Consider the following 16,048-nt stretch of genomic DNA (forward strand, 5'->3'; position numbering starts at 1 on the left):
TTCTCCTACTACCAACGACACCGAGGATATTTTATTTACAATAATACATAGAACATACTTGCACATATATCTAATGATAACCTCGCTGAAACTATCCCAAAGTTCCCCAGAATGTGCCCTCTGACCTCCTACCAGCACACACACACACACATACATACATACATACATGCTTTACATAGCAAGATAGGGAGAACGACGAAAGCGGAACAGAACGTTCTCTCAGAGTGACAGCTGAGTCCGTGCAATCAGCAGCAAAAAGGAAGCGTTTAACAGCCAATCAGTAGCAGAAAGGAAGTATTCTAAGCCAATCAGTCAAATGGATTTACTAGCTGCAGCCAATCATATGGGCATTTTGGACATTTGCACCCAATCATTCCTATTCTGGGCGGGTCTTTGACGGGCGGTGTCCACGGCGGGCAGTGTTGGTTGTCCCCCGGTGTAAGGAGCCGAACCACCCGGGGAAAGGTGAGGAAAAAAACCAAAACTTGCGTAATAAAAAAAAACAAAAAACCCAGCCAGCAAAAAGTTGAGTGTTAGGTTGTAAATTGGTGATTGTTAAATCGGTTAAGTAGGTAAAACATACATTTTTCTAGAAGCTCATTTAGCACAGATAATGGTTCAGTTTTAGTAGAGGATTGCCGTTAAACCAATAACGTTAATAAACATAATGTATTTGAACCAGAGGGGGAAATAGAGAAAACGTTCCAAAGTAGGTTATACGTATTTTTATTCCACTCTTGCTACATTATCTTTCTACATACCATCTATCATAACTTTTCTAAAGATTCCAGGATGGATAGTAGTGATGTGTGTTGTCCACGTAAGGTCAGAATCTTGAAAGTATTTGTAATGACGGTTTATTAATAATACAGGAAGTGATCTGTTTTTAATTGGGTGTGGAAGCGCTCAGATCGCGATATACAGTTAAATCATACTTTTTTTTTTTAACTAATCTGGACTACTAGAGAACCCCATTATTATTAATAATTTGTTTTATATCGCGCCAGAATATTTCATAACACTTTACAATTATTGAAATCGTAGTCGTTTAGATTTGGCATGCACGAATGTGAAAAAAAACATGTATTTAATGAAGCCCTAAATGGAGGTAACCAATGAAATACAAGCAGGATATAGGGGACGATTCATAAAATGTAATTATAATTAATAGTGAATAGAGTGAGATGAAAAGGTGATCTAAGCATGTTAACACAACAACATTGTGTTGTGTTTTAGCGCATAAACCCTGCCATAGCCCTAGGCTTTGTGTTACAGATGACTTGTGCAAAGCTGCATAATGAGAATTATCGAATTCGCCAGTGGGTCTTGTTGTTTTGGGGTACAAATAATCAAAAGCTTCCTAGAAAATCTTAAAGCTACTTCCCAAACATTTTACAGTTCAGTAACCCAAATTAAGCCATGTTATGGAGGTGTATTCATTAAACTGGTGGTTTCTAGGAGAACTGGAGATTTCAACTCCCTGATGGCACTGTGCGTTGTAACTGGGTTACCCAAGTGAGCGTCTCATTCAAGAAGTTCTGGCCCATTAAAACACAAAGATGTTCATTAAAGAGGATTTGGCAGGAAAGTTGTGGTTTCAACTACCCCACTTCACTATGCGTTACGAAGGGTCACTGGCAATTGTCACCAGGAAGGGCTGAGCTGGCTCCGTATTACGCATAGCTCAATGGGACCGGAGATTACAAAGAAATCTCACTAACGTAACTATACATTATACAGGTCCAGAGACGTCCTTCCTGCAGCAGATGCTCGGTGTGGTCAGGCCTTCATAATGTATACTGAATTCATTACATTACATTTATTCAATTAGATTAAACCACAACTCTCCTGTCAACCCTGCCTGTAGTGAATAGATATGATACTTTAATTGGGGGATCATATCTGAGTCTGATCACTGGTTAAACAATACATTATGTTGGGGTAGCTCTGTTTTCTCACTCACTTGCCTTTGTATAATAAAGGGTTGAAATGCTCGACTGTCCTGCAAATTCCCAGTCAAGTGCAGTACAGCCATTCCAGTTTAGTTTTTTATTGAAAACCTACCTTAGGTGTATATCATGGAGGCAGCCATCTTTTTTTTACATGGAAAAAACTGTAGTAAACACTTTTTTGGTGGCTGCAAGTGAAGCCAAAGCCATTTTGGTGACCGTAGCCCTCTTCTGGTGGCTGCAGGTATATACATGCTGATGTCTTCTAGTGACTAATCCTGCATTACTGAAACACTACCATCCATGGCTTGCAGATCCTTGGTGGTGATGTAGTGCATGGATAGGACTGCTAACCTGCAGAGCTAACACTTTGGCAATACTTGTTAAGGAGGCCTTCCCAAGTATGGGGAGACACGTTGTGGAAGTACTGTAGTATTTCAGTGGGAGTGAACTCTTACCTGGGAATTCCTTTTCCTTGTCCATTTCCTTGGAGGTAGCAAGGATTGCTCTGCCTATCAGGTAGGGCAGGAACAAATAAAAAGTGTAACCTCCCCCTTCCACTTTAGTGTAATTAACAAGAGGGAGAAAAATACACCACTCAGAAGAAGGAATTTCCAGGTAAGAATTCAGTTTCATTGCCATTCCTGGTGGGGAGAGAGAGGTAGCAAGAAACAAATTGGGGGAAATTACAAAGCAGCCTGAGGAACACTCCTGCCAAAAAGAGAGTTACTCTTTTCTGCAGTGGTTGGTGGAGGTATGGATATTTTCCATGTGGCTGCTTTGCAGATCAGGCTCGGGTGAACACAGGAGGCTTATGGCTCTAATTGGATGTAGTGTGCCTTCAGACCAGAGGGAAGTTGAACCTTGGCAGTCACATAGGCTTCAATGATGGCTTGTCTAATCCAAGGCTAATGGAGGATCTGGAGACTTTCATCCCCTTAGTTGTCCTTGCAATGGACCTTCTTTTAGAGGGAGAGATGAAATATGTCTCAATGACATAGCAGGAAGGCTTGAAGTGGCTGGTTGTGGGCCAGGACCTGGGGGAACCACAAAGTCACCTGAACTCATAAGTCCCAAAAGGGACATGTCGCAGAGGATAGAGACAAGAACTTCTTGGTGTAGCAAAGGAAGGGAACAGATTTCTTGGAGACGATGACTTCCTCTATATCCAGAGTCCCTCTGATCGCTAAAATCAAATTATCACTCTCTTCCACATTGAAGAAAGTCTTCCCCAATTTCCCCTTCATCACAAGGGGAGCATAATAAGAGGGGGGGAATTTAGCTTCTGGGGAAGTGCTGGGGTCTCCAGAATGGGGAGGATAGGCTGTAGGATTTAGAGGAGCCGAAGCCTGTTGACTAGAAAGGCTCTTGAAGTACTTGAAAGTGGACTGTACTAGAGGACTGCATTGGGAGGCGGTCTTTCTGGGGCTGCAGGTGGGAGCGGGCGGTCAGGCACTGTACCTGCGGGTCCCGGTAATCCCACACAGTCCCGCAAGGATGCCTTCTCGCTGCTCCATTACAGTGTCTCCTATCTTGCTCCGCCCATGAACAAGGTGGAGTCACGTGATGTGACATCACTTCCTGTGACTCCGCCTTGTTCCTGGGCGGAGCAAGAGAAGAGACGCTGTGAGGGAACAACTCGAGGGCAGCCTTGCGGGACTGCACGGGAAATCAGGTAAGGAGCGGGCGGGATTGGCCACAAATGTGGCGGGAGCGGGCGGGATTGGCCACAAATGTGGCGGGAGCGGAACACCCACATTGCGGGAGCGGGATTCAAAACAGCGGGAGATGATTCAAAAAGCAGTCCCGCGCAGGGCTCTAGACTGTACTTCTTTCGTAAGCCAGACGAGGCTGAATATTTAACTCTGGTGCATGATGAGCACAATTTCTTAGAAGGGTCCCACAGTGTCTTCTTACAGGCGGAGCAAGCAGGATATTTGATCTTAGAGGTAGTCCTTTTATACGAGTCATCTTGCTTTTCATAAAAGTGTGGTTATTTTTTCAATTTTTTTTCGGTCCAGAATTTTCGTTTCGATGCATCCCTTATATATATATATATATGTGTGTGTATTCCTTTTCCATGCTAACAAACATTACTTCATTGGTATGGGTGCCATGCTGTGGGGTTCTGTGCTTCAACCATGCTGCCACTTTTTTCTGTGTTAACAGTAAATGAGGTCATGTCAGTGCTTATGCGCATGTATGCACCTCCGCTGTCCACTTAAGTGGGGGGAAAAAACTTGCTCCTGCATTGAGATACTTACTGTAACCACAGATTATTAAATTGTTTTAACGAGAGCATTGAGAGCTGGCCACTTGCGTCATTGATGGTCCTTGCCAATTTGCTGGTGTGCGCGCTTATGCAGCTGCCGCAGAAAACGTAAACTCTGTCTCCTTTGGATTCTTCCATATAAGATAAGTTAATTTAAAAAGTTAAATGGTTGATATTATTGGTACTTTATTTATAAATATATTTTGAATTGATTTGATAAGGAATGCAAAACTACGTTGTACATAAGTAGAGGAAGTAGTATTAGACCTGACCCTTCAGAATATAAAATGATGGGCTACAATTGTTTTATATATATATATGTTACCATCAAATTCTGCAGGGCTGTACAGAGGGTAGACAGGGCATAATTAGAATATAACATAACCAGATGACGGGGTCCTGCTCAATTAAGCTTACAATCTAGAGGGTTGTATTGATCTTTTTCTTTTCTCCGTCGCTCTCTTTTTGTGCCTCTGGGCTAGTCCTCAGTGATCTGCCAATGTATTATACCTGGTGGGGTATACAGGTCCATTGATTTCACACACTATAATATTCTAGAGAGAGACCGAGTGCGTCAATCTGTATCCGTTTAGTACACAGAGAAGCTAATGTATTAGACTTAGTGGACCGGACCCATTGATTTGTATGTGAGGATATGTAGATGTTGGATTCCAGATACATCTTGGAAACAGAGAAAAGTCCATACTCTTTAACCTTGCGCTATAATAAACAGAGCAGAGGCAGTCTTCCGTTCTCCCGTGCAAAGTTTACACATAAATATACCAATGGTTGCTGAGATCAAGGGCTTATGATTTGGTTGCCACATGATATGTGATGAGGAAGTGACCAGATGTGATGCTCAAATGTGGTCTTGGCACCAAAGAGGAACTGGGAGGCTGGAGCAGCGATTTTGGTTGTTTAGGGAGGGGTTGCTGAGAACACATTTTCTCTTTCTAGTTTACAGGGGAGGGGGGGTTGGGGAGTGCAAAGAGCTGAAAACCAGACTCACTAGGGTAACATGAAACATCAAGTACTTTCCATACAGTCGCCCCGGATTGTGACATTGATATTGTTAATCTCCACGTGTTTTCTGTATTGTGAATCATTACTACTATTGTGTAGACACACAAGCATTCCTTTTAATTTTAATGTTAAGTATTCGTGTTAATGTGCAGAAGGGGGGGAGGTGCTGTGCGTGTGAGACTGGAATAACAGCTGGCCCCGGCGCTGAAGGGGTTACAGCTGCAGTATCTGGCTGCAGGCTTTGAGCTGTAACCAATGAGATGTGGAGAGGGGGAGTGCCAGCCTCTCACACCTGGCTCTCTTGGCAGCTCTCTGTCCCTTTCCTAATCCCTCCAGGGCCTGCAGCCGCCTGCCTGCGTGATGATCACGCCAACGCTAGCTTTGTATGCTGCGACTGGACATGTGTGTAACGTGCTTATGTACATATATGTATGCGTGAGGATTGCTGCGCCCGTTTTAGTGATTTCCTTTATCAAGCCAAAAGTAATACTGCATAAATATAATAAAGACTGATTCGGAAATGCACAAATACTACGTATGTATCCAGCAACTAGAACCAGTAGAATTGATATTTTTCCTGGTCTGAATGCCTGTATGCAATGGTATACACTTAGTGCACATATGTATACATGTGTTGATGGGCAGTGTTCCAATTTAAGTGCGTGTTTCAAGTATTTCGGCCAACAAACACTGTACATTATTGCTTTGGTTATTCAGCATGCCCAAGCTTATACTAAAAAACCCCACTGATTTCTTTTTTCCAGAAATAAGGAGAAAAAAATGGATTTAATTTAGTTCTTTTCAGACAGTGATCCAGTCGCTGGCAGCCACTTGTGCTCTTGCAGCAAGTGATGGCATTTTTACCTATATGACTAGAGGGGATCTTAACTAACCCCTGATCTCAGATGAAGGCCTAATTGTTTTAAGGGGGAAGTCGTACCCATTACATGTTCAGTTATCTCTGAAGCTCCGTTTTCGGAAATAAACAGAACTGCTGCCTGTTGGTGCTGTTGGCACTGTAGCATTTGGACTTAACATGCTGTGTAAATAGTTTGCCTTAAGTACTCTGCAGAGTCTTTCACTTAGAAACGCTCCGAAAGAAGAGGTTGGAAGGCACTGGTTTATTGGCGGTGGGATCAAAATTGATGTAACTTATTATGAAAACATCTTTATTTTAAAAACAGGCCAAAATATTAAACATGCTAAAATGATCAACCTAATATGATTATTCAGTTATTTAAAGCATGTTTGGCAGACACTTGATTTTTATTAAAGTAAAATTTTGCTGACAGGAACAAGTGGATACAGGTCAAATACAGGTTAACGCGTTTTGCGCCCATGCTGGTGCTTACTCATATTATCTCGGTGGCACCTTTAACTCCCTGCACCCTACCAGATCCATCCAGGCTACAGGACCAGACCTATCGGCGCCCCCGGGAAGACTTTAGCAGGATTGGATAGTCTTTATGTTTACTGGCTGTAGTTTCATGCTTTATCGCTCGGTTAAACTGATTTTAAGGATTGCTTTAGTGTGTCCTCTGTAGCATCACTTACTACAGAGTTCCAAACTGCCCGTGGAAGCAACATCAGCACAAGCGCTGTGTGTCGGGGGCTTCATGGAATGGGATTCCATTGGCCAAGCAGTTGCACGCAAGCCGAAGATCACTGCGCGGTGCCATAGGCGTTACACAAATCTATGTTTAGACCATTGCACAACTGTTGGGAGATGAGGAATGCAGACGTTACTCGTCATATTGTCTGTGCACAGTACTGCCAGTCTCCGTAATCTCCATCATTCTAGATCCTGCATCTTCTAAGCCTCTGCTCTAGCCTTCCGCCTGCACGAAAATGTGTTGGGTCTTATCCCATTGCAACAGGTGGTGTTAAGTCTGTCTTCTGCCCTGTGTTAACCTTCTGAGGCCTCCCTGGTCTCTGTGCTCCATCCTATCAGCATGGCTGGAGAACTGACAGCAGCAACAGATGAAAGAAGACGATGTTCAGTCAGTTGTAGTCGTATACACAATGTAGAAACAATACCACCCACAGTAAATATATGGAATTATTAGATGCATTGCTGTATTATGATAAAATTAAGTTAACGGCTGAAAGTTGAACCGTAATGATCACATAATCACCTTCAATTAACATTTTGCAGCCACCACCCGTGTCTGTAAATGTGTTTATTAATAGAGTATGATAAGCAAGTGTCTGTAAATACATGTATCTCTATAAAAGACTCTGTTCGTAATGGGTACACAGGTAGTCATGTATACAGCTACTTAGTTAATCCTGTCGCCTGTGGTGCATGCTGGGAATTGCTAATTAAGGATGTCCGGCAGAGTCTCTCCTCTCCCCCTCCTCTTTGCCAGAACATTGCATCCTCCTGTCTATCTGCAGAGCTATCCAGAACATTCTGCCTGCACCACCCTCCCTTATCCTTTTTTTGTATCTAACAATTGCCAAGAGATACACTGCATCAATATAAGGCACTGTTCAGTATCTGTTAATAGTTATCCAGCAAGCCTGCGTTGTGCTGTCTTAATAGCACTGTCACACACCAAGAACCTGAAATGGTTACCAGTGCGTTACAGAGACTGGTGGTGTGTGTGTGTGTATGGATTATGATTTTAATGAAATTAACTATTTGTGAATAAGGGTTTGTCATGTAGTGTAGAAGAGATAAAAATGGTGTAAGTCTGATATATTGCCCTAAGGTGCTGCCAGTGTCACACCGTGCATAATCTCTGCATAGATAAACGTGTTGCATCATTGTGTGAGGCACTCATTAATAGGTGTATGGTTTCCAGAATCCTGTGTTCAGTCTCTTCATTGTCTCTTTTCTAATAACGATAGACAGAGACGTCACTGCAATTTTAATATCTATCTATCTATATATATATATCTATATATATATATATATCTATATATATATATATATATATATATTTTACCTCTTGCTTTTGTTCTTTGTCAACCAGTTTCAACATGATATTCATTGGCTACCCTCGTCTCATTTATAAAATACATTGTAGTCGATTCTCTGTATAACCGAATATTGAGTGCCCTTTTTTTCCCCCCACAGGATGCCTCTAGTTGCTCGCTCGATTGAGCCGCGCCACCTGTGCCGGCAGAAGCTTCCCTCTGTCCAGAGTGAGCTGGAATGTATGACCAATCTCACGCTGTCCAATGTCATCCGCCAGCTGGGAAGTCTAAGTGAGTTGACAATGGAAAAATGGTGGTAATGTAGATGTGAACTGATCTGGGGAAATATAGGTATAATTTTCTATACATCAGACGATGCTGTTTGTTCCTAATCACAGAGAACTTTTTATTACTTGTTATCAGTAACAGGGCAACATACATCCCTGGTAAATATGCTTTTGAGTTTTAGTAAACATTGGAAATGGAACCTCTTAATATTTGGAGCCGTTTTTTATTTATTTTTTTTTTCATGTTGGATAGTGTCAGGGTTGAGAGAGGCCTGCAATTAAGCCTAAAGAGAGGAATACGCTTTAAATGGGTGATATAATGGGTGCTCCACCTTAACTCTCCATTACAATGGTCCCTACCCAATCTCATTCTCTTTCCTGAACCCCCCCCATACAAATTATGCGTTTCTCCACTCACATTTAATCTTAATTTATTTTCTTTCAACCCTTACTCTTATACTGTCCCATGGACCTTTGCACCCTGGCCCCTTCCACAGAATTTGCACCTTCTTGCTCTTATTTATTCTCCTACTTTGCTCTTCCACTGATGCTATTCTCTTTTATTGTTTGTTGTTTTTCTGTTTGTCGGTGGTGCATTTTATGCTCTTCCCCTATTAACTTTTTTTATGTTCCTACTCATCCTGCACACACTCCCTGACTCTTATTATGGATGGTCTTCCTTTCAGCCTTACTGACATCCTTCCACTTTCACTGTCCCTTCCTTGGTCCTTGCTGTTGAGCCTTTCTCATTGGTAGGTGTAAGTAAAAACACACGGTATTCTGCATAACCTTTCAATATTACCCATGCACATCACAATTGTTTTACTCTTCACATGTCTTGTGCATGTTCTATTTCTATAAATTGACACTCGCTGCACAGGCTTTACCTTCCTTGCGTTCGCCATGTGTTCTGATGTTTACATGCTACTTCATATATGCGGTTCCTTTGCTACTTTTATAAGATCTCCCTTTCACGTCTCTTCTCCCTTCTTTCATTGACATGCACACATCCTCCATTTTTCCATGCTTGTGTTTTCTCTGACCTTCTTTGTCCCTCTTTCACACTCCCTTTGTAAGCTTGTTTTACTTTCTCTGGTTTTGCCCTGTACCCCATTTCCAGCTTCTCTGTTAGGCACACCTTAACCATTCTCTGCATCTTACCGCTTACCTTTTCATTCTTTCCCTTTGAACACACCGTGATCACCCATTTTTTTTTTTGTTTGTTTCTGAACTCTTTGTGCTCTTCTTTTCTACTCCTCTGCCTGTAGTGCCTTCCCAGTACTTTACTTCATTTCCTGCCTTAATTTACTGTCTTTTTGTAATTCTAACTTTTTGCTGTGTCTATTTTTTTTATGCATCTTTTTGCCTGTTCTTTCACATTCCATCCTGTTCTTTTCCTTTTTTGATATTTCCATGCATGCATTCTCTCTCCTAAAATGCTCCTTGCAGGTCTACACTTTCGTTTGATCCCTGCCTTGTGAGTTATTCTGTTTCTTGCCATGTGTATACAAAACAGATTTCCTCCGTTCTCTCATTTTCCCTTTGCATTTCAACACACTAATTCTTTGTCATTTCAGTGCCCATGTCACACTCCCTTTCTGTGCTTGTTGCCTGTGCCCTTATTCCCTTTCATTCTCTGTTTCTATCCTCTCCCATTCTGGGGTTCCTTGTGACATATTCTCTCTTTGTATTACCATTGCCCTGAAGTAGCTGTTTGTTATACTTCCTTATTCGACATTGTATGTCACTCTTTGTTCTAGGTCGCTATGCAGAGGACATATTTGGAGAGTTGTTCACTCAGGCAAGTCATTTTGCATATCGTGTAGGAACCCTTGGGGATAGGGTGGAAAAACTACAGGTCAAAGTGACACAGCTGGACCCCAAAGAAGAGGAGGGTGAGTAGTGGTGTTGGGAACACCTAATTGAAAGGGAAAGAAACTGCATTAAATCTACACATAGTTAACACAAGCTGTACGATTAATGATCCCATAGCTTTGTAATCTGTGGCCATTTAATAGTGCTTCTTCCTGTGCTTAAAGTCTCTCTCCAGGGTATTAATTCACGGAAGGCTTTCCGTAGTAACACCTTGCAGGACCAACAGCTGTTTGTACGTGACTCTCTGTCTCTTCCTGTGCATGAAACATACATGACCTGTAACATGCCACCTCCGCTCAACATCCTGTCACCTTATAGGTAAGACTTCAAAGGGTGAGCTGTAAAGAAAATCAGAAAGCAATTAACTAAATTGAGTAGTTGATTCCCTTAATATTCCTAATTTCTAAACCTCAGGGAAGATGGAAAGGAGGCCTTGAAGTTCTACACTGATCCCTCTTACTTCTTTGACCTGTGGAAGGAGAAGATGCTGCAGGACACAAAGGATATCATGAAGGAGAAACGCAAACACAGGGTAAGAAGCAGGTGGAGCATACTTTGTTTTGCTGGGTGACAGGAACACACCAAAGAAGTGTCCTACCATCTTGTACACTGGTAGTTACTGTAAATGGTTGATGGAAAATCCCCAGGTCACTGACTCCTTAGAATTTTTTTTCTTTCTAAAGGCAACTGCCGCATTTCAGTTCTTCGTTTTAATTCTTTCGTCTATACTCGCCTTGTTTTCTATTAAAACTATGGGGTTTAGTCACTAAATATATAGTTTGCAGTTGTGTGTGTGTGCAGGGTAATTGTGGCTTTTAACTCCCTCGATTCCAATTCGTTATGAAAGTCTGACACTAACAGGTTTCTCCGAATTGAATGGCCGAACTGGCCCCGCATAATACATAGCTCAGTAGATCAGGATATTTTGGATAGATCTCACTGATTGAACTATGTGTTATGCAAAACCAGCTAAGCTCTTTCTGCAGTAGAAGCTCACTGGAATTCTACCCTCTTAATGTATAGTTAAGCACCGTAAACTTGCATCAGGTCTCATAGAGTGGGAGCTGCCATCATCTTGCAAATTATGTTTTTACTTGCTGCATTGCTGCCGAGATATTTGTGATGATAGATTTACATAGGGACTATGCAGCTGTAAGCAGTCTTTAGAGGCTTAATCGCTGCCTGCTCACACAGTTCCACAGGATTATGTGAAGATTTGCATGAAAAGCCCTGCCTATACCTATGGTGGCTGTGGCACTACAAAATGTAAATCTTGATTACTTAAATGAGACGGCATTCTCCTGATGGTATTCAGTTATGGTTTTAACTCATATGGGACATTCTTTTTTTGGGGGGCATGTGTAGTAAATAAGCTATACCTTCTCAGCATTGTTAAAGTGGGTTTGAAATGGAAATTAAAGTGGTAGTTTTGCATTTAAATAATGTGTTAACACACTATTCATTAAGTAAGAATTGTTTTATTTATGAAGAAACACTTGATATGTGAATGTGGGTGTCCATATTGAACATTTTGATGATGGTTAACATCCTTCCTTGGTCAGTGATCTCACTACTGACCGTTCTGATGAAAACCTCGCTTTGAGACTCGTGTAAACAGGCATTTTTGCCTTAAGTGGGTGAAAGTATATTTTTCCAATTTGCAGTTAATATATATATATATATATATATATATATATATATATATATATATATATATATAGTGTGTGTAAGGTAACAAAATCTGTGTGAATGTCTGTCAACCCACACTGTCACACTGCACCACCCATTAACAAACCTATGTATTTTTTGGGGGTAATGCTTTTAGAAATGACCACTGCAAGGAAATTAAAACTGTGTCTGTTTCTGTTTCCTAACCTGATGCAAAGGTTAGTGATTATATTGTGTGTCAAGGCATTCAGCAACACTGTGATCAGCAGCAGGGGCTTTGAGAACATGTCTAGTAATCTTTTGAATCTATGCAGAGAGAGAAGAAGGATAATCCCAACCGTGGAAATGTGAATCCACGTAAGATCCGCACTCGGAAGGAAGAATGGGAAAAAATGAAAATGGGTCAGGAGTTTGTGGAAGCCAAAGACAAGCTGATTAATGCAGGGTAATAGTCAGCACCATTAGCCTGATATGTTTATACTGTATGTGTATATTCTCTGTCTGACTTGTTGTATTTACTAGTTCTCAGAATGGATCTATTACATCTATGGATGGCACAGATGTGATTCAGTACCCACCCCCACCTCCATTTGAAGATACTTCCCCTGGTCCTCCACTTCCTGATGATTCTCTTCCACCTCCTCCTATGGACTTTGGGTAAGGTCTGATTGCTTGGAGACTAAAACAGAAAAAGAAATTGCTACCCTCTCAGGCACACCTGTGTAGTTATTGGGACAAACAACTTATTTTGCTTTTTTGGTTTTTTTTCCCCTTAGTTTACCTGCTTCCCATCGTGTCAGCCTGGTTAGCCCCGCCCACCCTCCTCCAGATCCTCCCATTGGTTCCCCACTAGGAGGGCGGCCAAGTTTCTCCCCTCCACCTGCTCCTCCTCCACCTCCTCCTATAGGTCTTCCTGACCCATCCTATCTACCTCCCCCATCCCCTCCATCTTGTCCTCCTATCCCAGGATTTCCTGCCCCTCCTCCTCCTCCAGCCCCTGCTGTCTTGGAGTACAACGCTGTCTCTCCATTGTCCCCTGTACAACCCCCTGCAGGAGGACCCCCACCACCACCTCCTCCGCCTCCACCACCCCCTCCACCAGGTCCCCCACCACCTGGACCCCCACCACCTCCTTCCTTCTCCCATTCAGAAGGAGAATCCACTGCCCACAGCTCAAAACCCAAAACTTCCCTTCCACCTGTAAGCGATGCTCGGAGCGACCTTCTGTCAGCCATACGTCAAGGTACGTCTTTCGATTGATTATCTTCTTTCAAATTTACCCCATGCTTTCTGCCTTCATCAGTCTCATCCACCTTAACATCCATGATTTTCATTAATCTCTGCCATAAAAAGCTGCCTGCAAAGAATTATATGCGGTTTCATTTATGTTCTTACCACCTATCTATCAGTCTGTTCCATGTTATATCTTTTAATTTTTACAGCTCTTGTATTTTCATCTTTTCTCTACTTATGTTTAGCCTCTGCTATCATCTTTTCATAGTGATTTCCTTTGGCATCAGCACACAACCTTGCTTTCTCACATGCCTTATCTTTACTGCTTGCTTCTAGCCTTTCCCCTGTGACCCATGCCATCTCAATTTTATCTCCCTCCAGGTTTCCAGCTGCGGAAAGTGGAGGAGCAGCTGGAGCATGAGAAGAGAGACGTCGGAGGCAATGATGTGGCCACAATCCTCTCGCGTCGTATTGCTGTAGAGTACAGTGACTCAGAGGATGACTCTTCTGAATTTGATGAAGATGATTGGTCTGACTGAAAACATTGGCTGCTTGGTGGAGCAATATGAGAAAGAATGGAAATACATTGATGTAAAGGGAGGGAGCTGTTAACACAAAAGGCATAGTCTTTAAGGCATCTAGGAAAAATGTCGGCTACAAAATCAATAGGATGCAAAATTGTACACTAATTCTTCCCTTAAGTTAAGGGTATTTTTGATAGGATAAGTGACTCCTCCTATTGATTGCATTAGCGACCATAATATAACCAAGACCCTACAGACCCTGCAGAAAGGGCACCTCCTTCCTCTGCTAAGGAATACACCTTTTAAAGGGGTCTATGCCAGGCTTACCAGTGCTACCTATGGAATCCTACACCCCCTTTATGCTAAGATGTAAAAGCCCTCTGCTTTTTTTTCTTTGCACTTTTTCTTCTGTAACTTTGTACGGTTTCAGTATATATATTTCAAATAAGCTAAGAAACAATAAATCCAAACAGTGCCTTGAATCTAACCATTTTAAAGGTGTAGCATCAGGACAGAGCAGTCTTAGAACCAAAGGACAATCCTTGAATAACTCCCTCACCTAAACATCTGCATTGAATATAAAATGATACAATTACATAGTATGCAGAGCGGCAACATAATTAGAAATAATTATATATAAATATTGTAGGGGAGAGGTGGAAAAGTATACTTTACATATATATATATATGGGCCAATTTATATATATTTTTTACTTGGCATTAATGCTTTGCTTATGTCTGTATAGGTAGGTGACGAAAAGCACCACTGAAAGTTAGCAGTCCTACCAATAAGCAAAATTACATTGAAATCTCATCTTCTGGAAATCAAAGATTAACCCAGAAGTTGGCATGTTTTAGGGGTTGATTCTTAGCAACACGATTTCATTTAATATTCCCTAATACTAGTCTATGCAAAATTGAAGTTTTATTTAACACCAGCTACATTTAGGTTTATGCAAATGTGTAATGTCAACTTATTCATTGTTATTATGGAAATATATACTTTTCAGTTTTGTAATGATATAATATTGAAATTATAAGTGCCTTAATAGATCTGAATTTTGGGATCAAGTGCCATATTAAAATCTGGAAGTGCTGCAGGGTATGTCTGCCATTTATAACGTGCTGTATGAGTATTTTTTTGCTAATTATATTTACTGGGAGCAGTTTTATTCTGTATTGACAAACTGTTTATTAGCAGCTTTATATAAAGGTTTCTTTTGCCTACATTTGTTGTTTAGCGTTGTTTTGGGAATCTTGTGCTTCTCTGCCCTGACTCTCTATCCCTATCTAATGAAGGATTACCACGCTCTTGCCCTGTCTTCTGCCATCTGACCTTGGTAAAAGTAATATACAGGCATACCCTGTTAACTACACAATGGGGTCCAGAGCAGTTAGTTGACCTCTACTGGTAGACCCAAAGACTCTTAAAAAAACAAACAAACAAAAAACTCTTTAACTCTCCATGACTGATTCTAGTTTAATGAATTATAAGTAAAATTAAGCAGGGATTTCAATGTGATATTATGGTAAGAAAAGCAACTATAATTAGTTTTAATAACTAGCAATTTGTGATTTGATAAATTCATGTTGTCAATTCAAGATTGCATTTTCCTTAATCAGCACCAGGGGGCAACAGCAGTTGCTAAACAAATACGAGAAATAAGCAAATCATAGTTCTGATAAGGCATTGATATATATACACTATATGTGGGACATCCCACTTACGGGAAGGTTTTCTGCAGCATTTTAAAGCCATTCAGCCAAAAGAGCATTTGAAAGGTCAGGCACTGATGTTGGATCAGAAGGCTTGGTTTGCAATTATCATTCCAGTTCATCCCAAAAGCATCAAGCGAGCTCTGTGCAGGCCACCTGATTTCCTCCAAACGCACAAAAGCCATGTCTTTATGGACCTTGCTTTGTGCACAGGGGCACAGTCGTGCCTCTGGATGAAGATGGCATGCATGCAATGTGCTTGATTTTACTCACGTGTTGCTAGTGGTTACGGCTGAAACGTAATAATTAGGAGTTGTGTCCTCATACTTTTGGTCCTATAGTGTACTTGTATTGGTAGGAGCTTCTAACGGAGATGGTTGTTAATAATAATGAATTGTAACAAACCTGGGATTGTACACTGAATATTGAGAGAGCCTGTATAGAGAGTAGTTAAATATGGGGAAATTCCTGCTTTTGTGTTGCCTGAAAACACTTCCCTCAAAGAAACCTTTAACCGGATAAAAAATGTGAGCCTTATGTGGTTTTATTACCTAGTGTTTGTGTCTAGTATAGGAAGAT

At 41.4% G+C, this 16,048-nt stretch overlaps 1 protein-coding gene across 1 annotated transcript; it reads left to right on the plus strand.

The window, feature by feature from the left end:
- The first annotated feature begins 383 nt into the window (after positions 1 to 383).
- On the plus strand, positions 384 to 14,982 carry WASF2 (WASP family member 2). Its single transcript, XM_053454478.1, has 9 exons — positions 384 to 465; positions 8,327 to 8,457; positions 10,214 to 10,348; positions 10,493 to 10,646; positions 10,743 to 10,860; positions 12,311 to 12,441; positions 12,519 to 12,653; positions 12,773 to 13,239; positions 13,611 to 14,982. The coding sequence occupies exons 2-9, from the start codon at positions 8,328 to 8,330 to the stop codon at positions 13,766 to 13,768; spliced, it is 1,428 nt and encodes a 475-aa protein (XP_053310453.1). The 5' UTR covers positions 384 to 465; position 8,327; the 3' UTR covers positions 13,769 to 14,982.
- The last annotated feature ends 1,066 nt before the right edge of the window (positions 14,983 to 16,048 follow it).

This window comes from Spea bombifrons, chromosome 2 (genome assembly GCF_027358695.1).
Source record: "Spea bombifrons isolate aSpeBom1 chromosome 2, aSpeBom1.2.pri, whole genome shotgun sequence".
In the NCBI taxonomy this organism is placed as follows: domain Eukaryota; kingdom Metazoa; phylum Chordata; class Amphibia; order Anura; family Pelobatidae; genus Spea; species Spea bombifrons.

Coding starts and splice junctions, on each gene's coding strand:
- WASF2 (XM_053454478.1), top strand. CDS start 8,328: ATGCCTCTAGTTGCTCGCTCGATTGAGCCGCGCCACCTGTGCCGGCAG. Junction 12,442..12,518: donor GACAAGCTGATTAATGCAGG/GTAATAGTCAGC, acceptor TGTATTTACTAG/TTCTCAGAATGGATCTATTA. Junction 12,654..12,772: donor CCTCCTCCTATGGACTTTGG/GTAAGGTCTGAT, acceptor TTTTCCCCTTAG/TTTACCTGCTTCCCATCGTG.